Source organism: Callorhinus ursinus, unplaced genomic scaffold (assembly GCF_003265705.2).
Source record: "Callorhinus ursinus isolate GAN/ISIS: 27379988/994484 unplaced genomic scaffold, GSC_fseal_2.0 scaffold38, whole genome shotgun sequence".
Taxonomy (NCBI): domain Eukaryota; kingdom Metazoa; phylum Chordata; class Mammalia; order Carnivora; family Otariidae; genus Callorhinus; species Callorhinus ursinus.
Window position 1 is genome coordinate 1,493,547 of NW_027397100.1, and position 25,273 is coordinate 1,518,819.

The following is a 25,273-nucleotide window of genomic DNA, read 5'->3' on the forward strand; positions in this document are numbered from 1 at the left end:
TGTTTCCAACTGATTATAGGTATTTAGCAGACATTGGCAATGTTGAGGAAATAACCATCTCCCCTGCTTGGAATCCAATACAGCTATTGCCAGTACATTAAATTAAAAAGATTAATTTCATCCCAACTTAAAATAACTCTATAATTTCATCTGTAATGGAAGAAATAGCTGTATGCTTTTCTTCTTTTTTCTAATCATAGATCCCCTAAAAAAAAAAAAAGCATACAAACAACATTGGAGGGGGTTTTTAAAATGTTCTCCCTACCAGAGACATAAGTACAAATATGTCACTTTTATATACCTTCTAAAATATCACCTTCCTCAGGGCGCCTGGGTGACTCAGTCGGCTAAGCACTTGCCTTTGGCTCAGGTCATCATCCCAGGGTCCTGGGATTGACCCCCGTGTCGGGCTCCCTGCTCAGCAGGGAGTTTGCTTTTCCCTCTCCCTCTGCCCCTCCACCCCGCTGGTGCTCGCTCTATCTCAAATAAATAAAATCTTTTTTAAAAAAATAAAATATCACCTCCCTCAGAAACAATTTCTAAAATGAGGTTGTTTGAGATGTGGATAGGGCAGTAGCTTCCTATTTTTTTTTACAATCAATAGGAGGCACAGTTGGGCTAATTTAATTTCCATCCAGAATCAGTCTTCCCCCTTGGTGCTATGTCCCTAACTGGGTTCCTCAGCATGTTATTTAACATGATGAAGTATCATACAGTTATACTTAATAAGGTTCAGGGAAGAAGGATATTCACATTTAGTAGAATGTGTTCTGAGCCCTGTCTAAAACCTGAGCAGAGAGTCCCAGTTTTTACCTTTAAGAATAAAAATTTAAGGGACGTCTGGGTGGCTCAGTCAGTTAAGCGTCTGCCTTCGGCTCAGGTCATGATCTCAGGGTCCTGGGATCGAGTCCTGCATCGGGCTCCCTGATCAGCAGGGACCCTGCTTCACCTTCTGTCTGCCCCTCCCCCTGCTCGTGGCTCTCTCTCTCTCTCTCTCTGACAAATAAAATCTTTAAAAATAAATAATTTAAAAACTCTAATGCCAGGCAAATTTGAATATTGTATTCAAAACAGAACACTAACATTTTGATCATCACACTGATCATGTATTGTCTCTTGTGGTATACCAATAGGGCAGAAATAAAATGGAATAAGTAGGCAAGATGGATGACTAGTCAGCCTGGAAGAGGCTAATCATTTCTCTAAGGGTGAGCACTGGATATCACTCTTTGGGTACATACTTCCAGTCAGAGCCTTGAAGTAATTCCAGATATACCAGTCTGTTGACAACTGCCAAACTGCCTTCATTTGGCAACCCCAATAAGTTATGTGTCCCCAGCCATAGGATATGCATTGTTCACAGGGGAGAAAAAGTGTATTTGTGGCAGATATTTCCCTTAAGTGGTACTTTTATGTCTTCAGTGCTGCTCCTTTTAATAAAATTGTTTCTAAGCATGCTGGCAAGACCTTTGTAACACCTTGTTTTGCTGGACGTTAACCTTGAGTGTCAAAACACCTAAGTACCTTTGGGAGTTTTCACGGGATTATCACCTCTTCAAATGTCTCTGTAAGCCACAGTTCTGCTGGCATTGCTCTCTGTTCAGTAATGTGCCTCCCTAATGACTCCAGCTGTCAGCGTGTAATTCTGACAATATTGGTCCAGCCAAGCACAGAACTCTGCATCAGGGATCCCTGCTCTGGATCAAATATCGACCTGAATTCTCATCATTTAACCCTTGGACCACTTCATTGGACTCTTGGCTACATGGCTTAGTTACCATGTAAGTTGTCTAGCATTGGTGCTAGGCACTGGCCCTTACCTTCTTCAGAGACCGTGATTCTGGTTGTACCTCAGATGTTCTCAGTTTCTACCTTCGGCTCAACACCCTGGCAATCCAGGTCTTGGAGCATACCCCTACACAGATGTGGCCTCCAAGTGAGACTCTGTATTTTCTAAACCTTCCTGTCTGACATTAAAAAGAGCAAATAGAACTAATTTGTCTACATCAAAAGTTCTGCAGAGAATTTTCCCTAATGTATTTGTTAAGGATGTTAGGCTTGGTGCCTCTTCGGTGAAAGTCATCGGGGATCGGCTCATCAGAAATATCCTAGCTGTAGACAAGTTTCTTATGTGGCTCAAGATGACTTCTATCTACAGTGCTAATTCCTTTGATAACCACTTGCTCCTTGGGTATGAGACAGTGCTAGCTCTTGGTGGGCCTCGCAAGTTAAGATTCCAGGCTGTGATTACCTCTGCACTAACACTTGAAGAACAGCCATCGGTTCCCAGGAAGTGCCACCTCTACCAACAGAAAAGTCATATCTGTGCTTGAGAAAATCATCATCGTGCTTCCTAGGGAGAAGCATGGACACTTACAAAATTTGGATTTGTGAGGTGTGATACCTCATTGCACCCCATATCCTACCAGCACCTAATGGCAAAATTCTGCACAAGTCTGTTGTCTCTGTTTCTCACAGTAACATGGAGCCATCATGGTGGGGAATCAACATCACACAGCAGCCAGCCGTTTTAGATAATATTTGTGGACAGTATCTGTGACAGAACAGAAGTACCAACAACTATTGAAGATTTTTTTTTCAGGAGCAGGGGAAAAAAAGAAAAGCTGGCCCTCCCAAGGAAAATAATTCCAGTGAACAGAAAGGAGATGCTGACAAAAAAGGACAGAGACCTTCCTCCCTGACATTCTGTAGAGGCAAGGCCAAAGAACATCATCCTGGGCTTGAGGTTCCATTCTCTGGAGGAAGAGAAGCTCAAAGTCCATCACAGACTTCCAAGATGATCATCTGTCAGTTCTTACTCTGTAGGCTCTCAAATGCCTAGTGCTCTGCACACCTCTTTAGTCCCTGGAAGAGAAGCTCTTCTACCAGAAGCACATCACTTATCATCTGAGCTGTGGCTTTTCCCTTCACCCACCCTTCTCTTACCTCTCAAATGTTTCTAATGATGTGACTATATTTCTCTCAAGGCAAAAAGCATTTGGCTTTTCTCCCCAGCTGAATAGATGAGAAATTTATAACAATTTTTGTAGTGTTTGTCATCTGCCTTCAGTTTGTGGACTCCAGTGCTGAAATTTATTTAACTGGTTCAGTTTAAAAGGTTCAGTTTCTTTTTAGCCTCTAGTGACGTGGTACCTGAGGGTATGCTGCATTTGGTCTCCAGTAAAACACCTCTGGTGCCTTGGGATGAGATTGTGAACCCTGTTATGCTCCAGAAACTTGCTTTTAACCCACTTGTTATCTAAGGTCAAGCATCTCATTCAGAGGCTTCCTCCTTGCGCACTCTGAATTCCTGCACCCTGTACCTCCCTTTTGTTAGCTGGTTCTTGTTTTGAGAAAGATGTTGGGGCCAGCAGCAGGAGCCCTTTTGTTCTGGGGAGATCTTTGTTAGGGTCCTAAAGCAACCCTCAAAGGTTTTTTGTTTTTGTCTCCAGAAGAACAGCTTCTGCCATACTGCTCATCTTTTGGAGAAAGGAGAAAAGCTTAGCCCTTTCATAGTATTATCTTCTCTGTTCCTACTTCCACTGTTTGGTTCTTTCCCCCTTGTGAATATCATCTTTTCTACATTTTACCCAGAAGGCAATTGAGGGAATTAGTAGTTTTGTTGCATATGGACTCTAGATTTATTGAGGGAAAGGGAGTGCTTGCCTTCTCACACTGGAAGCAAGAACCGAGACTTTGGGATTCTAGGGTTATGATCAGCCTCCAGGGATGGACTCTGACAGGTAAGTAAGATATTTCAGTGGATTCAAAAGAATGAGAACAATATGGCGTTTTTAATTATTCTAATGCTGTGAATAATGTGCTGTGACTCGGTGTTCCTAGCCGTATCCCCGCCCCTCATTTCCACAACCCGAAGGCTTTGTGTGTGGTCTGTGGTTTATCAGGTTCATGGTATCTCTCATCCCTAATTGCCAAGAACACTTGAAATCAGATTCTACCTCTAATGACTACTTCTGACTGCCCCCCCAAGGCAGGATTATCTGCTAATCATTAATCCAAAAATACTTAACAGTTGTCTCTTCCCATAGGATCCTGAGTGTTTTCCCACATTATATACTCTATCAGATGTTACACGTGTGAGGAAGATTATATGACATAATAAGAAAAAACAAAGTAAGAATCTTGGTTAGTCTGCACTTTAATAGGAAAAATGTTTAGCGCCTCCTCATTTAAACTCCCTGGTCTCCCATGTTTGCTCCCATAAATCAAGAGTACTTGTGAGCCTTAAAATATATGACAAGGACTTTTTATAGATACAGAAGTGACATTTAAGTTATTTTTGCTGTGCCCATGTGAATGAAGTAAAATTGAGGCTTTTTACCAGGCTTGATGGCATCGTGATGGCTGCCTAATATGTTTAATCATGGTAGATGACAAAAGTTTAAACAAAACATGACGCCTGCTCGTAAGAGGCTTACAGTTGAGTTAAATAATTAGATTCATAAACATTTACTGAACTCCATGCTGTTGTCCTAGGGATCCAAAGACTTCAGGAGAGCTTACTCTTCAGTAGAAAAGCCATGTAAACAGATAATTACAGAACCGTGTGATAAGTGCAGTGATAGAAATACAACATAAGTCATTGAGCATCTGCTGCATGCCAGACATTATAAACCTACACAGTGGGTTTATAGTGGAGAGTCAAACTGACAATCCTTGTTCTCATGGACTCACAGTCTAGTAGAGCAGACAGACGTTACATAAGTAAATAGATATGTCAAATTGTGATAAATGACAAGTAAAAATAGTGCTATGAGAAAATGTGGCCAGGACTTAAGGGCAAAAAATAAACTTTTAGACTATGAGAATCAGGGGTAAGAGACACATATTATGCTGAGACATAGAGAATGAGTATGGATCTGTTCTTGCTGCTCAAGGAGAGGCATCAGGAAAAACCATGGCTAGTTACAGCTGAAAGGCCCATGTGGCAAGATAGTGGTGAACTCCAGAGGGGGTGGGTAAGGTTGGAGAAGATAGCCAAGGCCACGTAGCACCTGGCTAACCTTACTGGAGATTTCGGATTGAATTCCGAATACTGTGGGAAGCCAGTGAAAGGTGTTTACATATTTGAAAAATCACTCTAGAATAATATGGAGAAAGATTAGAAAAGAGGCAAGAGCAGAAATGGGAAAGTCTTTCCCCACGGTAGAAGTCTCTTGCTCTGGTTTTAGGGAAAGGTCACTGTGGGTTGGCCTTCAGCAATACTAACGGAAATAAACATGGACAGAATTGATACTAATTTCAGAGAAGGAAGAGAATTTGGAAATGTGTTTGGAAGAGCGGATGGGGCTTTGGAAAAGATGACGTTCAGTTTCCTGGCTTGAGTAACTGAGTAGGTAGGTGTGCCATTATTGAGATGGAAAGGACTGGAGGAGGAGCATATTTGTTGGGGAAGTTCAAGAGTTCAGGGCAGATTTTATGGAGGTGGTAATCCTTAAAGTAGGTCAAACAAGAAACTGTTGTGAAAAGGTAAATATCAGATAGAGATGAGTAATAGAAATAGTAGGTGCTCTAAGTGTTGAGCAGCAGGAAAGATCAACAGTTATTAGGGAGATCAGAGAAGATCTCTTGGAAGATTTGGGGCATGAACTTTCCTGTGAGGATTGGGTGATACTTGCGTTAGTGCAGGAAAAATATTCCAGGTTGAAAAACCATGTGAACAGAAATCCTGAAGCAGATAGGATCGTGTGAGTTAAGTCATAAGAGCAGAACGGACGAGGTTGAATCAGGAAATGGGGGAGCAATAATAGTTGGGAGGGGTACCTAGAAGTGTGATTGTCAAGCTGCGGTTGGTAACAGGTATAAATGTGAATGGTTAATCTGATGTTTATGTGTTGAATGAATTGAAATCTGGAAGATTGGTTTTTGGTTTGGTTTGTTTTGTTTTGGAAATTTGTTGATATCAAGCAGAAGGGTTTGGATTAAACTTTGAATCCAGTAGGAATGAAAAAGAAAAGTGAATAGGATTCAAGTGACTTAATGGGGAAAGGAAAGGAAGAATCGTTAACTTTCAAGAACTTAAACCTTGGCAACTAGGAAGATGATTTTCGGCAGAAGTGAAAAAGTCGGGAATGGGACTAAGAAGTGGGTTGAATAACAAGTTTAAACAGTGGGGTGGAATGTCTCATGAAAAATATTGTATGAGAGCAGCCCAAACTTATCTGTGACTTCAAACACTGTTCAGAAAAATAAAGAACCTGGTTCTGCCTTGAACTCAGATTGAGAGAGACCACTGCTCAATAACTATGTTGAGAAGACAGAGAAGCTGAGTGTTCTTATACTTTACTGTATGTGTCATATTGTACTTTTTCTCTTTTTCCCTTAATTTGATTATCCTGCTAGATATTTTAAGTGAGGTTTTCTGTACTTCAGGAACAACTACTTTGATTACAGTTACTTTGTATGAGATTGTGCATTGCTCCTTTTTTTCTTCATGAGTCTTGCCCCTTACTATGTCCCTCCAACTTTCCCCCCTTTTAAAATCTCTTTCAAACATGTCTGGTGGGAAAACAGGTTCTAGGGGAAAGATGCTTCCACTTTGAAAACCTGTGGAGATTAAAATGATAGCATGGCATGTGTAAAGAATACCGAATTACTCCCTGACAAATACTGTGACCCCAGTCAAAATCTTTGACTTTGGGTCATACATTCTTCTTTTGATGTCCTAATCTTTTGGGATCCTGAAGCCTACTAGTCTTTATTTGCTGACCAGATGGGTGACTCTCTTTAAAATTTTAGTCATGTTCTCACTGTTTGGCTGCCATGTTTTAGAGAAAAATGCTTGGAGAGGGTGGGGACTTCTTCCAATAAAGAGCTGAAGGGTTGGCTACCTTCAATTTCTTTGTCTTAGCTCCTCCTTGCTACCTCCCACAGAGATCCATATGGCTTTGGAGACGGTCGAGATACAAGACGTGATAGATCCCCAATCCGAGGAAGTCCAAGGAGAGAGCCCAGGGATGGCAGAAATGGCCGGGATGCTCGTGATAGCAGAGCCATGCGAGACCCCCGAGACTTGCGGGACCACAGAGATAGCAGAGACATTCGGGATCACAGAGACAGCAGAAGTATGCGTGATGCTCGGGACATGAGAGACCTTAGAGACTTTCGTGATCTAAGAGACTCTAGGGACTTTCGAGATCACCGGGACCCCATGTACGACAGATACAGAGATATGAGGGACTCCCGAGAGCCCATGTACAGGTACATATACAGCCATTTGCTTGGATTTTGTTGTTGTTGTTTTTTATAAGTCTTTTATGGGTATTCTGCCAAACTAATTGAAAGCTCTGTGAGGGCAGTGACTTTATCAGCCTTATATTTCCAATGTCTAGTAAGTGGCAGATGTGCTACTCAATAAATACTTGCTGAATGTGTGAATGTTTGATGAATTATGCTTAGCGAATGAATCTGGATCACTCCATGTGACCTGTGAAAGGCAGCATTGTGCAAATGGAAAAAAAAAGATGGAGCTCAAATTGTTTTGGCAGTGCAGAAACACAGGGAAAATGTACATGTGGCTAGTAGGTCTGGGGGAAAAACAATCGGCATCATTAGTCAAAAGGGAAATGCAAATCAAAGCCACAATGGGCTACCCCTTCATATCTACTAGGTTGGCTATATCATTTATTAAGGAAAACAACAAAAGAAGGTAACAATATTGGCAGGGTGTGGAGAGAGAGAACCCTCATGCATTGTTGGTGGGCATATAAAATAAGGTGGCTGCTGTGGAGAACGGTTGGCCGGAAGTTCCTCAAAACATTAAATACAGCAGAATTACTCGGACCCATCAATTCCACTCCTGGGTACATACCCAAGAGAACTGAAAAGGACTCAAACAGATACTTGTATGTAAATGTGCATAGCAGCACTCTCCACAGTAGCTGAAAGGTGGACAAAACCCAAATGTCCATCAAAAGATGAATGAATAAAAAAAGTGATCTATCCATACAGTGAACCATTATTCAGCCATAAAATGGAAAGTAATTCTGACACCTGCCACAACAAGGATGGACTTTGAAAACATAATGCTAAATGAAATAATCCAGACGACACAAAAGAACAAATACTGTATGATTCCGCTGACATGAATAATCTAGAGAAGGCAAATTCTTATGAGACAGAAAATAGATTAACGGTTACAGGGTTGGGAAGTGAAGAGTTCCTGCTTAATGGATACAGAGTTTCTGTTCTGGGTGTTCTCCTCAAGGTGATGAGAAATGTATCTGCGTATTTATACGAAATATATATATGGATGGATGGATGGATTTTAAACCATAGTTTTTAGAAAACACAGGCAAGGAGAATGGGGAAGCATCAAAATTAATATCAGTAGTTACTATCAATTATTTTGCATTTACTTTAAGCCAGGGACTATTCTGAGAGCTTTCTATACATCCTCCCAGTCATTTTGCAAAGTAGGTTAACATAGTCATGGCCACAGAGTGATAAGCGGTGAATCTCAGACACAAACCTCGTTTGTCTAATCCCAAAGTCCTGCCTTACTGTGCTGCTTCCTCACAGAGGAGTGGGTGTTGAAGAATTCTCTGTATCTGAGTTTTGCAGCATAGGTGAGTTTTAACTTTGTGCAAATTTCTTCCACTTTTCAGGAGAGAAAGCTCTTATGACCGATACCTGCGAATGGATGACTATTGCAGGAGAAAGGACGACGCTTACTTTGACCGCTATAGAGACAGCTTTGATGGACGAGGCCCTCCAGGCCCAGAAAGTCAGTCTCGTGCAAAAGGTAAAGCAGCAGTTTATTTCTGGTGCTGGTGAAGCACTCGACCAATGAAACAGGAAACGAATAACCAACTAGAAAGGGACTAATGTCTTGGTGAAGCAATCCACAAAAAGAAGAAATACAAATATCCTGCTAATATGTGGGGAACATTCAGCTTGAAAATAATTCATAAAATGCAAATTAGTACCATCATCCGGTTTAGTAATGTAACAAGAAGAAATGAATATGAGATTCCAGCAGTAAGAAATGAACAAAAAGTTGGAGCTAAAGAGGGTTAAGTGCTTGCTTTTTGCCAATTAACAAAATAACTACAACTGTTTGCACTATCTGTGCATCATGTGGGTTTTTTTGTTTTATATATAATTTTTATCTAATAGCATCTCTTTTTTAGGTAAAGACAAATATGTTTTTTCAAAGCCTCATTTTTCTCAATACATCTTTAAAGATTTTTTAATTATTTCATAGTTGAATTAACCTTATTTTTAATCTGTAATAAAACTTTACTGCATGATTTTTTTTTCCAGAACAAATTACAAATACCTGTCAATAAGGGTCTTAAATAGTTGTCCCCAAAATGCAAATTAGAATAATAACAGAATACCATCTTTTTTTTTTTTTTAAGATTTTTATTTATTTATTTGACAGAGAGGGAGAGAGCACAAGCAGGGGGAGTGGCAGGCAGAGGGAGAGAGAGAAGCAGGCTCCCTGAGGAGCAGGGAGCCCAATGTGGGGCTCAGTCCCAGGACCCTGGGATCATGACCTGAGCCAAAGGCAGTCTCCCAACCAGCTGAGCCACCCAGGCGCCCCAGAATACCATCTTTTACCGTGTTGGCAGGAATTTTCAAAAATGACAATACCCAGTATTGACTACAATGTGGAGAAATAGCACTAGGTGATCCACCCCTGTGAAGGGATAAGTTAGTAACAGCCTCTTTAGAGTAGCAGCCTTGATGTAGTATGTATCAGATGACACATTAAAGTGACCGTGCCCTCTAATCCAACATTCCGTTTCAGTGAATGTATAATAGTAAGAAACAATTGTACTGGCTATTTTTAGGAGGTAGTCCACAAGAGTAATTCAGAGAGAATGTGTATGTTATGACCTTGGCTTACAAGTAGTTTGGGATTCACAATAAGGCCTGTGACTTATTTTTATAGAAAGTCACAGTCCATATTTCGGTTTTCCTTGTTGGTGTCTTACAGAGCGTTTGAAACGTGAGGAACGGCGTAGAGAAGAACTTTATCGTCAATATTTTGAGGAAATCCAGAGACGTTTTGATGCCGAGAGGCCTGTTGATTGTTCTGTGATTGTGGTCAACAAGCAGACTAAGTAAGAATCCTTTGGGCTATTTGTCCTGAGTAAGGAGAAAGGTCAGAAAAGAAATTAAGACTTCTTTTGGCAGCTGTGCCCACTGAATTTGGGCTGTGTATTCTAGCATTGCTCTCCTGTGTTTAGCCAGAGTTCTGTCAGTTGTAGCTTACAGAAAAGCCATTGCAAACTGGCTTAGGCCCCAAAGGGAAATTTTTAGTTTGCTTAGCTGGAAACTTCGGGTATGGCCACATCCGGTCAAACCATGTCATCAAGACTTGGTCTCTGTGTCACCTTCATGCTCAGACATGCTTGAAAAGGCAGAAGGGCACTGACCCTAGACATTTATCATCTTCTTCTTTTTTTTTTTTTTTTATTTATTAGAGACACAGTGAGAGAGGGAACACAAGCAGAGGGAGTGGGAGAGGGAGAAGCAGGCTTCCCACAGAGCAGGGAGCCCGATGCGGGACTCAATCCCAGGACCCTGGGATCATGACCTGAGCCAAAGGCAGGCACTTAACTAGTGAACCACCCAGGCGCCCCTAGACATTTATCTTCTTAGCAGAAACTTCTTTCCCAGTGCTTCTACCTAAAGGCCTGGAACTGTTTCTCACTGTACTGACCTAGCTCACTCTCCCATCCTTGAACCAGCAGTGCTGGGATGCCTTGATCGATTAGGGCTAGGTTATATACCCATTCCTAGAGCTAAAGGTGGAATTGGGCCTGTGGAATCATGTGGACTGAGTAGAAGTGTGCTTTCCCAAAGGAAAATTGAAGAGGGAATATATTTTGGTCATGCAAGGCGGTAGATGCTCCCTTCATGGAAAAACCCCGAATCCCCAATCCTTTGAGAGGTGCATGTCTCTGCATTTGTCGGCCAAGCCTTCTTTGTGAAGGACCTTTGTGAAGGTCCATGATCTTGCAGAACTGTTAAGAGACCATTCTGGCCAATCCAAAGTTCACAGTACCTTTTCGCACGCCTCTTTTTCACATTCTTTCCTGAAGAGACTGAGCGGAGAGGCAGAAGGGAGCATAGCAGCTTGCAGGCTTTGGCACTAGCTATGTTCCCTTTCCCCAGGTGGTTAGTAAATAACTTCATGTGTTTTCCAGCAGTTTGGGGTTAAAGAGCTAATTTCAAGGCACAGACTAGGGAAATAGGTGTTGAGACACGAAGCAGCAGGCAGAGTTCCCAGGCTCTGGGCTGCCTTGTTTAGAGATAGATGCTGCTTTGACTGTAGATAGCTTTTTTTTTCTTGACACATGATAATAGCTGTCATTTTCTGAGCACCTACTCTACCACCCCTTGCTAGGCGCTTTACTTAAATTATTTTTAATCTTCACACTCGTCATGTTACATGGATATTCATTCAGTTCATCTGTTATATGTATGGTGGAGCTATAATGGTGAGCACGCACACAGGGCCCCTTCCTGTTGTGGAGCTCACATCCTAGTCAGGCAGATGACAAAAATGGATGTATTGGTGATGAGCCCTAGGAGAAGAAATACGTCAAGGATCTCATTTAGATTGGAGAGAAGGTCAAGGGAATAACATGAACCGAGCCATATTGTTCCTGTTTTATTGGTAAAGAAACAGGTCTGTAAGAGGTTAAGGAATTTGCCTAAATCTTCACAACTTCGTAAGTAAATGGTAAGGCTGGGATCCAAGCTTACCTCTGTAGCATTGAAGCCCATGTTTTTTTTCCATTATGTTATGCAGCCACCCCAAAGACAGACACATGCCACAAGTCTTAGGCAGCAGGATGGTGTTTAAGGAAGGACCACTGGACTACAGGACCAAGAGAAGGACCTGGGTGCTAAGTACTGCGCTGTTGGCCACTTGCGTGTGACCATTCTGAGCTAGTCCTGACCATTCTGAACTAGACTAGTACAAGAGAAGGAAGTGGTCGAGATTCTTGGAGCCTGAAGAGGGCACTAGGGAGACACCGGATATGCTAAAGATTTGAACTCCCCTTAGGAGCCCACACTGCTGGCTGAAGTGCCGCAAGGTACAGATTGGGAGTTGGTCAGGGAGTACTCACCTGGATCCTGTTTGTTTCTACAGAGATTATGCTGAATCTGTGGGGCGGAAGGTACGAGACCTAGGCATGGTAGTGGACTTGATCTTCCTCAACACAGAGGTGTCACTGTCACAAGCCTTGGAGGATGTTAGCAGGGGTGGGTCTCCTTTTGCTATCGTCATCACCCAGCAACACCAGATTCACCGCTCCTGCACAGTCAACATCATGTTTGGAACCCCACAAGGTATGCAGACCCAAGTGGGTCAGATTTCCAGAGGTAGTCACTAGTCCATTAATTCTTTCATGTCTTACTCAGAAGAAGCAGGTTTTGAGCAAATGACTTGTAGGTCAGCTCAAATGTGGCAGGGCCCTTTTATAAACACACTGGAGGAGATTTGCATGGTCACATTCTCATCTGATACTCTTTCAGTGGATACAGTTCTGGGCCTGCTATCTAGAAAACATTTATTTAGCCCGTAGGTAGAGACAGTGGGATGCTGGCAAATGTTTAACAACTAGTTCTGGGGAAGGGGCAGGAGGCAGTGTGGTTTACAGCATTTGCTGATCTCCATGGTGTAAATGCTCCCACTGTGTCCTGTTTCAAGCCACCAACATGAAGTCACTTCAGAAGAGAGGCGCACCGTCGGCTCTCGCTCATGAGAGCAGGTGCCGGTGCATCTCTGGCGCACACTGCACTGAGTGCAGTAGAATCCTTGCTTTCACCAGACTTCGTAATAAGGGACAGAGAACACAACAAGCGATGAGGATACTATCTGCGAGTGTGCTGGAGAAGTAGAAGGGGCAGGAGAGCAGGGAGGAGGCCCTGGAAGTCCTTGAAGCCCTTCCCTGAAGTTGCTTTCAGTACTTCACACTCAGAATGCCCTGATGCCCTGGTCATTGCTCCTCCAGTGTGGACTTATCCCTTTTCCCACCACACACGGAATCTCTTTGCCTGACAGGTTATACCCATAACTATAAAATACATTAAGGCTCTCCACTAAGTCATTTGGTCATTTGTCTCTCTGAGGAATAGTTCTCAAGATGTGTGAGGACATTTATGTAAAGTTCTAAGACTTCTCACCGCCCTATAAGTCATGTTGCCCGCGGGTGAGGAGAGGAGGTTATTTAGGGTTACATCTGATCTTAATCCATGACCTTTGAACTGATGAATTCAAAAACAGTAGGCCACCTCTATCCTGAGCATCGCAGTGGAGAGCCAGGCTTTACAGAAGGCCTTTTTTGGCCCCCTGCGGCCTGCCTCCCATGGTAATTCCTTATGTGGTCTTTTTGAATCTGTGGGAGACTGTCGTGTTTCTTTTGATTTTTGCTACAAGTCTGTGATCCAGGAATTCCCCCAAGGAACCAGCTCTGTGAAAGGTATGTGTTCCCCACCAAAGAAATCTATTCCCTTATCTTTCCAGCCTTCATTTCCCTCCTCCCTGCTCCCCATCCCAAGGCTTTTTGTCACCAAAATGGTTTTCTTGCTGGTTTGAGGTTAGGAAAGGTCTGGTAGAGCCCAGCAGGTGGGCACTCAAGTGTGTGAGGGGAGAAAATGACTCCTGTCATTCTGTCCTACAGAGCATCGCAACATGCCCCAGGCGGACGCCATGGTGCTGGTGGCCAGAAATTATGAGCGTTACAAGAATGAGTGTCGGGAGAAGGAACGTGAGGAGATTGCCAGACAGGCAGCCAAGATGGCCGATGAAGCCATCCTGCAAGAAAGGGAGCGTGGAGGCCCCGAAGAAGGAGTGCGCGGGGGACACCCCCCGGCCATCCAGAGCCTCCTCAACCTACTGGCAGATAATAGGTACCTCACTGCCGAGGAGACTGACAAGATTATCAACTACCTGCGAGAGAGGAAGGAGCGCCTTATGAGGAGCAGCACCGACTCTCTGCCTGGTGAGCTACGTGGCAGGGCCGAGGTGAAGTTCTGACTCTGCATTTCTCTAACCCCCAGGCGCTGTTGGGAGGGTAGCAGGCCCAGGCTCTTTGGGGTGGGTAAGGGGAATGAGCCCATGCCCTGGGTTCTCCCACGGGCCATCCTTGCTGATGTAATGATAACTTAAGATTTGGGTACTGAATTCCAGTCCCTGTAGCAAACATGGCAATGGGTGGGCTAGGATTGCTGGCCACCTGGTAACCGAGATGGATGCCCTTTTGTCCTTAAGTCCACTGGGGCACCTAAGCTGTTTACTGGAGACAGCACATACCATGAAGTAGCCTCTTGGGGAAATTGATGTTACAGTCTGTGTATTATGTGATTGATGTGATCAGTGATTGTTGTTCTTCCCTGGCTGCTAAGCCGCCTGCCCACAGAGGGTACTTCAACTGGATACCTCCTCCTTCTGTCTTTTAGGCCCGATTTCCCGCCAACCACTCGGGGCGACCTCGGGTGCCTCGCTGAAGACACAGCCAAGCTCCCAACCGCTCCAGAGCGGCCAAGTGCTCCCCTCTGCTACACCCAGTCCAGCTGCACCCCCCACCTCCCAGCAAGAGCTTCAGGCCAAAATCCTCAGCCTCTTCAATAGTGGCACGGTTGTGGCCAATAGCAGCTCTGCATCCCCCTCCGTCGTTGCCGGAAACACCCAGAACCAGAATTTTTCCACAGCAGCGAACAGCCAGCCTCAGCAAAGATCACAGGCCTCTGGCAATCAGCCTCCAAACATTTTGGGACAGGCGGGATCTGCTCGGAACATGGGCCCCAGGCCTGGGGCTCCTTCCCAAGGGCTCTTTGGCCAACCTTCCAGTCGCCTGGCACCTGCCAGCAACATGGCTAGCCAGAGGCCCGTGTCTTCCACGGGTATCAACTTTGACAATCCAAGTGTACAGAAGGCTCTGGACACCCTGATCCAGAGTGGCCCTGCTCTCTCCCACCTGGTTAGCCAAACCGCAGCACAGGTGGGGCGGCCCCAGGCCCCAATGGGATCTTACCAGAGGCATTACTGAGGCTCAGTCTCTCAACTCCCCCCCCCCACCCCCTCATCCCCTGGCCTCCCACCTACTGCGTTCAAATAGAGTTATTTGGAGGATGTTCTCTGCGCCTCTCCAGGTCTACATCGAATGTTTCTACCACCTGCTCTCTCTTCTGCCCGAGGCTGTGTTGCTTACTCCTTCCAGAGTCAGAGTTTATACTGCATTTGGGGATGTATCTTTTTTTGTTGTTTTTGTTTTTTGTTTTGTAGAAAATAAATATATCTGGGGTCACTTGGGCAGTATAGGTGTCTGGGCTCAGTTTATATGTCATGGGTTTCTCTGGTCTCTGTCCGCTGGATTTGGGGTGGAGGGTGGGCAGGAGGAAGCCAAGCCCGATTGGCCGGGTTTGGAACGGCACTTCCATGTCAGTCGCCACCGCCTTTGTTCATTTGGAATCTACCAAGGTTTTCCAGCTTCACCCAGGCCGACCAGAGCTCAAGTTCCTGTCTGCAGCTCCTGCCTATAGGGCTGCAGAGGACCAGCCTGGCTCGGCCAGCACGGTGCCATCGTCGTCCCCCCCCATCGCATGTGTGTGGGGTCTGCTTGAGGGTTTGTAGATCAGCTGCTCTGGAGTTGGGAAGTGTCCATGGCAGCCACAGAGGCAGGCATTCTTCTGCATCATCCAGGGTTGTTGGTTTAGGGTTTTCTTTTTTCCTTTTTTGTTTTTCTTCATTTCATTGGAGGATCTCCAATGGGCTGACCAGTTCCAGTCACCAGCAGTTCAACAAGAACTGTGAAACTGGACCCTGACCACTCTCCACCCTCCCCCCCGGTTAACATTTCTATCAGCCTGTCCCTTTCCAGTGCTAGTTTTGCGGGGGCTCTGAGAAGGCAGCTCTAGACTCCGGCAGGGAACACCCATTTTTTCAGTGATTGTTTTGAGCTTTTGGCTCAGAAATCAGGTTCTTATTTTTCATCTGGATTCTTGTTCTGTTTTCTGAGCAGCAGGAGGTAGGGACCATTTTGATGTCAGACTTTGGGTAGCTGGACATGTCCTTGATACCGGTGGCTGTTCATAACTTTTGAGCCAGAGTGAAATGAGAGGGCAGACTTCTGGCTGCCACTCTAAATGGAGTCCGAGGAAGCTGCCCTCTCCCCAGGGATGCGCTCATAGAGCCCTGTGGAGCACAGTCACAGGGGGCCCCTGGCAGGGATGAGGGAGAGCAGGGCTGTCAGCTGAGTCCCTGCCAGTGGCTGAGCAAGCGATGATTTCAAAAATTCAAGGTCCCCAGGTGGCAGCATTTTGTGTTCTGACCTGTTTGTGTTATAGAGTGTTTTTTTCTCTTTGGAATTCTGTGTTAATAAGATGAGATGATTACTTTTTAATTAAAATGAAAAAGTAAAACCTGTTGTTGTCTTTTTGGGGCATTCTGTCTGCAGGGGCATTCCCCCCCCAAGGTCAGAAGGTGAGGGTCCCTGATGGAGCCCTGACTGCTTTCGGCCCGCCGTGAGGTCTGCCCCCTCTTGTTGTCGTCCTGTGGTCAGGCCTGAAGACCTGACCCTCGGCTCTCCTCATGCACCCCACCTACTTAGCAGCTTTAGTAACAGTCCAGAGCTAAAGCCTCCTGGCTAATGACGATGCTGTGTTAAACATCCTTGTTTGTGGGGGACCTTCAGTGTGGCAGCAGTCTGGTCCTCTTAACTCTAGGAAAGGAAAGCTACCCTGAAGAGGCCATTGCTGGCCAGTGGAGTGGGGCACTCTCCTGTTTGATTTCGTCTCAGTTGCCACCCTCTATTCTGCCCATTATGTGAGGAGTTGGCAGAACCATAGAGTCACAGAAGCTGTGGGAGCCTGGAAGAGCATTTAATAGCCAGCCCCACCAGGAAACCCTGGGGCAGGTGTGCTGAAGTGACTGGCCCAAGGCCTCCGGTGGGCTGGGGGTAGCGCTGAGCCTGACCTGCTAAGTGCTGTCCAGGACAGGGCCCCACAGCTGTCAGAACACGAACCAGGCCACCAGACCTGGAGGACCAGCCAGCCGCCCTACTGCCAGTGACAGGGTTTGGTGAGGAGGCTAGGCTCCTGAAGAGCCACTCACCCCTCTTCCCACATACTCACCCTTCCCCCTCGGGTGTCCAAACAGCACATCTCAGGCCGTGAAGGGTATAATAAAATTATTTTTATTGCATTTTGTGCAGACAGGAGTCTAAAAAATACAGTAAAAGCTGTAAAGCATTAAATGGGAGCATTCAACAATAAAGGAAAGAACCAACGCGCTCCTTTCCATATTGGCACGAAGAACACAAGATCAATACTGAGGCAGAATGCGGAATACTGAAACACACTGAAAATTAAAGTCAGGCCTAATAATAGTAATAAATAATCTTGATTTGGTTTGCAACCTCTCCTATTTACAAGGGTGTTCAACTTCATTGCATTGCCCTGCACACAGATCGTCTAAAACAAAAGCGACGCTAGTTAGCACTACAAGTCTATTGAAATATTGCACTCGGAATTAAAGTCACTTGAATGGACATGAGACATCTAGCTACAGTGATTATGAAGATAACTTAGTGACTTAGGATGACATTCATAACAAATATTGCACATGGAGCACAGAAAACTTGGGTTTTGTTGTGGGATGTTTGTCTTCATCAATGGAAACTTCACTCTTGCCAACCAGACATTCTGGGCCCAGATAGTGCAACTTTGGTTCCCTAATTGGTGTTGATACAGCCCCCTTCCCCTTCTGCCCAACCTACCACTTCAGCCTAGCATGTTCTGCCCACCAGAAGGCTAGGCCCAGCTGTGGTTCTCAGAGGGTGGTCTTTAGGAAGAGGTAGGGGGGTGTGGGAGGGTCAGGTGGGGGGTGGCTGGTGTCCTAATACCTCCAACTTTCTGAAGAGTCTATCTATCTGGCCCCCTCATCAAATCTCAGAGGGCTTGGCCTAACAGGCAGATATCCAGACCTGCCTCCAGCCACACCTGACCCAGTCTATAGATGGCAACAGCTCCAGCTCCCTGCCTTGGGCTCAAAGGAAAGGAGGTGGTGAGGTCAGGAGTACCCAGTACCCCCAGCTCTGGGAGGTGGACAGGATGTCTAACTAGGTGCAAATGTCAGGGCCCTGGGGCTGGAGGTACTGAACCCAGTTTCAGAAGGCGCTGGAACGAGCATGCGGTGCCTGTCCCCCTTAGTAACGTGCCCTGGGGGAAGGGAACCCGCCCAATGCGCCTTCTCTAGGGATAGAGGGCGCCTCTGACCGGGCTGCTTGGAGCAAAAGCGCCAAGGATTGGAGTTGGAGAAGCCAAAGATCTTGGGTCCTAGTTGGAGGAGGGCAGAGAGACGCTAAGAACAAAAGCACGTGGCGACTCCAGCCCAGGTGCCTGGGAGACGCAGCTAGAGGCCGCTGCTAGGCAGCGAGGCCGGGTCCCGGGACGCGGAGAAGGCGGCTGGGTCCCGGCGGCCGGAGCCGCCAGCTGCCGGATGGGGACAGGAGAGAGAACATCAGGGGCAGAGCTGGAGCCTCCCCGGTGGGTATGGCCCCTAAACCCGAATCGCCCCCCTCCTCCCTCGCCTGTCCCAGGGATGCAACTCCGGGGAGGGGACGCCCTCCAGCTCCCCAGTTTCAGTCTTTGGCGACAAGCCATGGGATAGGGGGAGCAGGCGACAAGCCGACGAGGAGAGACGCAGGCTCCCCCTGCGAAGGCACGGGGGCGGGGCTTCCTCGACCTCTCCCCACCCCCGAGGAGCCCCTCCCCTGCCCTAGCGCCTGCTCGCCGGGAGCCGAGAAGAGGCGGCGCGCTTCCCCGCAGCCGCCGGGAGGCGGATCCAGGAAAAGCCGGACACTGGTCTCACCCCATCTCCGAAAAGAACTCGCGGGAAGGGTCAGAAGCGCAGGGGCGCGCGGGAAGGGCGAGGAGGCGAGAGCGGGGCGGGGGCGCTGAGGGGCCAGGACCACGACTCCCGCCTGGGCCGAAAGCACTTTTGCTCCCAAACTCGCGGACGTCCAGGAAAACCCAGCCTCCCGAGGCCGCCGCCTGCCCCGGGCGCCCCCAGCGGGAGAGCTCGACAGCGGCGAGCAGAGAAGTCCGTTGCGCTTCTAGTCACAGAAATATGGGGACGTTAAAAATACACGCGATGTCTCCTGTACACTATGTATAGGCGCGGCCCCGCGCGGAGGGGCGGTGGATCCGGCCGAGCGCGGCCTCCCCAACCGCGCGCCCTCCAGCCGCCGGGAGCCGGGCCCGCGCCGGGGCGCTGAGGAGGACCGGGCGGGGCGGGGGAGAGGACCGGGCCGCGAGGCCCGCGGGGGCTCCTCACGGCCCCGCGCCTCCGCTCTCCGCGCCTCCCCAGCCTTATTGCAGGGTCTCCTCCCACGCGGCGAGGCCGAGCCCGCGGAGCGACGCGCCAACGGGGCGCTCGGGCTCCGGTCTCCGCGCGGGGCGGTCCTCTCCGAGTCAGCCCCGAGCGGCGTGGCCTCCGGGCTTCAGGCAGCGGGGAAAGGGGCCAGGGCGCGGGCACAGGGTCTGTATGTAAACGGTGACAGCGGCGGGGGGCGCGGCGAGGGCTCCGGGGCCGCCGGCCGGGCGCGCTCGGGCCCGGGTGGCAGGTCCTGGCTCTCAGGAGTAGATGGTGATGACCTCGCGGCCGCCGCCGCGGACCAGCATCACCCGGTCCAGGTGCTCGGTGAGGACCTCGAGGAACTCCATGTCTGAACGCGCGTCAAGGAGAGGGACCGTCCCCTTCCCCTCCACACACACCAACCCCCCCCCCATGGAATGGGGGTTGCGATCGGCTCCAGGGAATCCTGGGCCCGCGTCCGGGTCCGAGGTAACTGAAGCAGGAACGGGCTCAGCTCTTCCATCCCAGGGCTAGGACCCGGGCCCCCTGACGTCCGCCTCGATCCCCCACCCTCCACTTTAGGTCCAGGATACAGTTTTCGTCACCGTTGCGGTTGCGCGGAGGTCCAGGCATGTTGAGCAAAACCAGCTTGGCATCCCGGGATTTCTTCACGATGACCTCGTTCAGCCGCACGGCCGTGTGCATACGCCGCACGTTGGACTGGTTCCTGGGGGGGGGGGGGGAGGGGGGGAGGGGGGCGTATAAGCAGGAACCGGGAGAGCTGGACCCAGTACCCTCCCAGTCCCAGGCGCACTGGGCCCGGTCAACCCCAGGCCTCCCGAGACTGGGCCATTCAGAGACCCCAAAGGTCAGGACCACGAACTGAGGGTTCATGATAAAGTGAGGAGAGCAGGGACCCTGGCCAACCCAGAAGAGAGAATAAAAAAAATCCTGAAACACTTACAAATTCTCCCACTCCCTTCAGGAAACAAGAGAAGCAAAGAAGAACAAGAGAGGGGTCAGAAGAAGGAGAGACTGACGACTTGGGTCACCATCACCCCCTACCGCCCCCCCCCCCCCCACGCCCTGGGCCCCCCCCCCCCCCCCCCCCCCCCCCCCCCGCAGTGCATACTGGTCCCTTCCTCCCAGCCACACCCCTTTCACTTTTTCACTGCCTACACCTGGGAGTGCTGACCCTCAGCAATTAGCCCAACACCCCAGTTCTCAGATGGGAAAACCCAGACAAGATTTGGGCTGGGTCTTGGACCAGGACCTCCTCTGCTCCTTTGCTCTGTCATGGGGAGCAAAGACCCCGTAGGCTCACCCCAGCCCCCAACCCCCAGCCCCCAGGTCCCTACGGCTTCATGCTGAAGAAGTCCTTGATGCCCTCGGAGGAGACGGGACTGGGGCCCTTATTCTTCTCTGCCACCGACTTGTCCTTGGTCCAGGTGAGATGCACCTTCTCAGGATCTGCCTCGCCCTCCCCCTCGGGCTCCTCCCCCGGGGATGGAGAGCTGCTGGGGCAGCTGGGAGCGCTCTGGTCATGGATCAGCTGCACCTGAGAGATGAAGGGGCAGCACGTGACTCCTTTAGAGGCCAAAGGTTCTGCCCCCACCGGCTGGGGCCAAACCACCCCAGCTGCACACCTCCTCCTCTGGCTTCTCCTCACTGTCACCAGCTGTCTCTTCTGGGACGTTGAGGCGGAGCCGAGTGTTGGCTGGATTCTTTCTCCGGATTGAGCCACGAGACTCATCTGTGATACTCTGGATCTAGGGAGTGACACAGGTTAGGACCAGCTCTGCTGTCACTCATCACCCATGCCCTGCAAAGAGCTATGGCCAGAGCGGATGCTCTGTCACAGACGCACGCTTTTAGAAACTGTACCAGCTGTTAGAATATTGCAGTGTTTCTATACCAAATACCCCGCTCACCTGGCCACTCCAACTCATCTCCAGAACCCCTGATCTCCCCACCCTCCAGCAACCAAAGGGTTAACACTTGGCCCCTGCAGGGCTCTATCTTAGCATATGGCCCAGGGCCAGTTCTGAGTGGCCAATGCACTTGCCATTTCTTACTTTTTTTACTATCACCCCTGGACAACATTCCTGGAGTGTTCATCCTTCTCAGCTCCAAAAGGTACCCATCACCCATTCCCCTGAGGATCCATTAACTCCAATCTGAGAAATACAATATCCATACCCGGGAGACCCCCTCAACCATGGTCTGTCACCCTCACCTACAGGATCTGCCACCCACTCCACAGGCACCCTTTCACCTGCCCCCAAGAGCTCTTCAGTCCCCAGTCCCAGAGTACCATCATTCATTTCCCTGAGGACTCTACTCCCTGAGGTGGGGCTTTCATCCCAACTCCCGGGGACTAGTGGTCCCACCTTACCCACACCTGGACGATCTGATACCCATACCCCATGGGAAGCTCATCATCATTGTCCCCAAGAACTCCCCAACCACATCTTAGGAGGTGTGCCCCCAACTCCCACCATTAGCTACATCCCTAAATATCTGTCTGTTACCCACTCTGGCAGGGTCTATCACAAGATCCCTTGTGCCCCCGACTCTCGCAGCCCACGCCCCTGAGGAATCATCATCCACACGTATTTAGCTTCCACTGTTCTCCATTGGGCCCCAGAAGTCACATACAGAGGGGGGAATCTGTCACCCAGGCCAAAGCCCTTGGCATCGTGGCTGGCAGGCTTGGTAGGTGCAGCTGCAATGTGCCCCTGCTGCTAGGAAGCCCAGTGCTGGGAGGTGGGCTTGAGGGGGAGAAGGGTGGTGAATAACGCTCTAGGGTGAAGGCCGTGCCAGTGGCCAGGAGTGTGAGCACTGGGCCCTCCTTACTGTGCAGACCCAGAGCAGGCAGCAGCTTGAGGCTCTCAGAGCCCAGCCAGGACAACCTCACCTCCCGCTCGCGCTCATTCTTGGTTAAATGCATCTGTTTGAGGATCTGGGAACGCTGTTCCATCACCAGTGTCTTCTCGTAGGTGTAAGCCGAGATGTCACTCTCGTGCTGTGGGTGGGCAGGGACAGGGGCAGAATGACGGGGGGCAAGGGAGGAAAGCATGAGTTCAGGGGCAAGGCCATGGGAAGGGAGGCAGACCCCCTTCCTTCTGCCAGCCTTGGGTTTCTCTATCTAATGACCTAGTTTAACCAATAGCTGTGGGAGGCAAGGACGAAGCAGAGGGCAATGCTCCTTGAAGGCAATGCAGCTCATTCGCTCCTCAGCCCAACGCAGGACCAGGCGTATGAATGGGTGAATTAATGAATGAGTAGATTAATTAATTACCTGAGTGAATAGAGAAGGGGAAGAAATTTTATAAAGGAACAGTGATGAATGAGTACGTACATGGATGAATGGGGGGTTGAGTGAATGAATACATTAATGAATACACAGAGGGATGGGTAGATGGATAAATAAACCGAGGGAAAGGATGGATGAGAAGCTCTGTAGTATCATCTCAAGCCACGTGGACTCTGAAGCCAGCTTGCCGGAGTTTGAATCCTGGCTCTGCCACTTAGTTGTACTGTTGGGCAAATTACTTAACCTTTCTGTGCCTCGACTTCCTAATCTGTAAAATGAAAATGCTGATGGTTGTACCTATTTCATTGGTTGCTGTGAGAATTAATATGTATAAAGTGCATGAGACAGTGCCTCACATATAATGACATGGCTATTCTTATAAAGGAGAGAGGGAGGGATGGACAGATGGATGGTGGGTAGACTGACTCTTGGGTGACTATGTGAGAGGCTAAGAGGTGGATAAGGTGCGGAGGGGATCCACCATCATAAACTGATATTTGGGGGGTTGCCCTATTGATGCTGGGGCCAAGAGGAAAAAGGGCTAGGTAGGACCCCAAAACCTCAGAGGTGTCTCCTGGGCCCCTGGGCACTCACCATCTCCACCACCTCGACCTCCGCGGTGATACGTAAGTGGTACAGAAAGGTAGTCAGGTCCTTCTTCATCTGGATGCTATTGTCGTCCATCTGGGCCACCGTGAAGATACGCATCTTGCACTTCCGCCAGACCTGGAGGAGTGAAAGGGGACCCAGAAAGGTCCAGCCCAGATGCCGTGCAGAGACCCAGATCCAGAACCTAGAGAGAACCCTGTCCCTCGCCCTTCCCGCCCACTTTCCCACGCCTACACACAGACCCGAAATCCTCTATCTCAGCGGCCACTCCCTACAAAACCTCCCCTGCTTAGGTAAGGGTCCCCCATTAAAGCATCCCTTGCTTGGGTTAAGCATTGCTCTCCTTTACAATGTAAGGTGTTGCAAGAGGAGACACAATCAGTTTCCAGCATCTCAGGATAAGGGGGGTGATCAGCCCCCTTTCCCCTGAGCTCTGGGGGAGGCAGGCCCTGGGCAGAGCCCGTGAGCCATGCCCGCCCTCACCTTGTGGTGCCGCAGCAGGAAGGGCAACAGCATCAGCATGCCACCATCATGAACGATCCACCAGACGTCGATGCTGCCCTCAGAGAAGCGCTCAGGGTTCCCAGGGAACATGGAAACGTTCTTGGTGACCAGCAGGGCCAGGTGACCAGCTGTGGTTTCCCGGACCAGCTCTGGGCAAGGCCAAGAAGAAAGCCAGATGGGAACAGAGTGACCCTGGTCCCTTTCCCGCACCATGCACCTGCCACGGAGGCTCCCGGCACCCAGTGCCCCGCCCCACGCCCACCCCCCCCCACCCCGGCCTTGGATGGAGTCATCAGAAAACCAGCATCCTTGTGGGTCTCATCATTTAATTGTTGTTTGGATTTGGGAAAGCCTCTCAACCACACTGGGCCTCAGTTTCCCCACCTGTTGAGTGGCAACAACACCACCTGCCCTTCCTGACTATTAGGAACTCTCCTGTGCATGGCCTCGTTTATCCTCCCAACTGCCAACTACGCCCCACTTATAAAGGACACAGGATAGCCTGGAGTCACCAGGGCAGCCTCTAGGTTTGCCAGCTGTGTGACCTGGAGCAAACACCTCGATCTCTCTGTGCCTCCGTTTCACACCAATAAAGTGGAGGAGACAGGTAATAGCCCTCACGGGACTGCTGACAGAATGAGAGGCTTAGAGTCTGGCACACAGAACATGGTCTATAAATGTTAGTTATTATATTACTACCAAGGAATCCAGTGCTCAGAGAGGGTGAGTCACTTGTGAACCATCATCACACAGCGAGGCAGGGCCAGAGGCGAGATTTAGACCCGGGCCTCTCTGACTTCACCGCGGTAGCTCTTTCCACTGCCCTCCACTGACTCCCTCCCAGGGCCGAGCCAGCTCTGCAGGGCCCAAGACTATCTCCTTCACACCTGAGTCCCCGGCACCTGGCACAGCGTCTGGCACGTGGCCAGCTCCAAACACCAACACCTGCGGATGCAGAATCCGCACCTGTCACGTCTGGGAAAGAGTGCCCGGGCCCAAGAAGGAGAACCTGCCGCCCATCACTGCCCACACTGTGTTACCAATGAAGTTTCTCCACGTCTGATGATCTTCCTTCTGCCGCCAGTTGCGGGGCCAGCCGACCAGCACGGTGTTGTGCTGCAGGCCCCCGAGGCCCCCAGACTGAATCAGGTGTGACACACCGTCACGCAGATTGGAGGAAATCACCACCTGGCAGAAGCCCTTCACTTTCTCTGCCTCCATCAGGCGCCGGATGGACTGGGGAAGGGGGTGGAGTGGTAGCATGTCAAACGAGGATGAGCCTCAGGCCCCCCTGGCCCTGCATGGCCCCTCGTGGCCTCCCTTCCTCCTGTCTCTCCCCTCCAACATCCCCATCTTCCTGAAGCTCAGCTCCGATCATGTCAGCCCCAGGCGGCAGAACTGTGCATGGTTCCCCATCACCTGTGGCCCCCATTCCTTGCTGATCCGTCATGACCTTACCCTGCACTTGCCCCCACCCTGCCATCGCTCACAGTCCCCCTGCA

The 25,273-nt window shown here is 49.2% G+C and overlaps 2 protein-coding genes across 6 annotated transcripts in view; one reads left to right on the plus strand and one right to left on the minus strand.

Annotated features, from left to right (window-relative positions):
* Window positions 1-16,407, plus strand: part of NCOA5 (nuclear receptor coactivator 5) — a 30,860-nt gene extending 14,453 nt beyond the window's left edge. For 2 of the 3 annotated variants that reach the window (XM_025875358.2, XM_025875359.2), the window contains 6 exons: window positions 6,895-7,221; window positions 8,628-8,764; window positions 9,965-10,091; window positions 12,134-12,333; window positions 13,668-13,988; window positions 14,446-16,407. In XM_025875358.2, coding sequence (XP_025731143.1) covers window positions 6,895-7,221; window positions 8,628-8,764; window positions 9,965-10,091; window positions 12,134-12,333; window positions 13,668-13,988; window positions 14,446-15,035 — 1,702 coding nt within the window. In that variant the 3' untranslated portion in view covers window positions 15,036-16,407. Of the gene's footprint in view, window positions 1-6,894; window positions 7,222-8,627; window positions 8,765-9,964; window positions 10,092-12,133; window positions 12,334-13,667; window positions 14,012-14,445 lie in introns of all 3 variants that reach the window. The other variant, XM_025875360.2, reaches the window with a different exon arrangement.
* A 760-nt stretch (window positions 16,408-17,167) lies between these two features.
* SLC12A5 (solute carrier family 12 member 5) overlaps window positions 17,168-25,273 on the minus strand; it is a 37,123-nt gene continuing 29,017 nt past the window's right edge. For all 3 annotated transcript variants that reach the window (XM_025875361.2, XM_025875362.2, XM_073880336.1), the window contains 9 exons: window positions 24,812-25,007; window positions 23,751-23,920; window positions 23,253-23,384; window positions 22,260-22,367; window positions 20,989-21,111; window positions 20,701-20,900; window positions 20,307-20,321; window positions 19,936-20,069; window positions 17,168-19,712 (listed from right to left, as the gene is read on the minus strand). In XM_025875361.2, coding sequence (XP_025731146.1) covers window positions 19,621-19,712; window positions 19,936-20,069; window positions 20,307-20,321; window positions 20,701-20,900; window positions 20,989-21,111; window positions 22,260-22,367; window positions 23,253-23,384; window positions 23,751-23,920; window positions 24,812-25,007 — 1,170 coding nt within the window. In that variant the 3' untranslated portion in view covers window positions 17,168-19,620. The remainder of the gene's footprint in view (window positions 19,713-19,935; window positions 20,070-20,306; window positions 20,322-20,700; window positions 20,901-20,988; window positions 21,112-22,259; window positions 22,368-23,252; window positions 23,385-23,750; window positions 23,921-24,811; window positions 25,008-25,273) is intronic.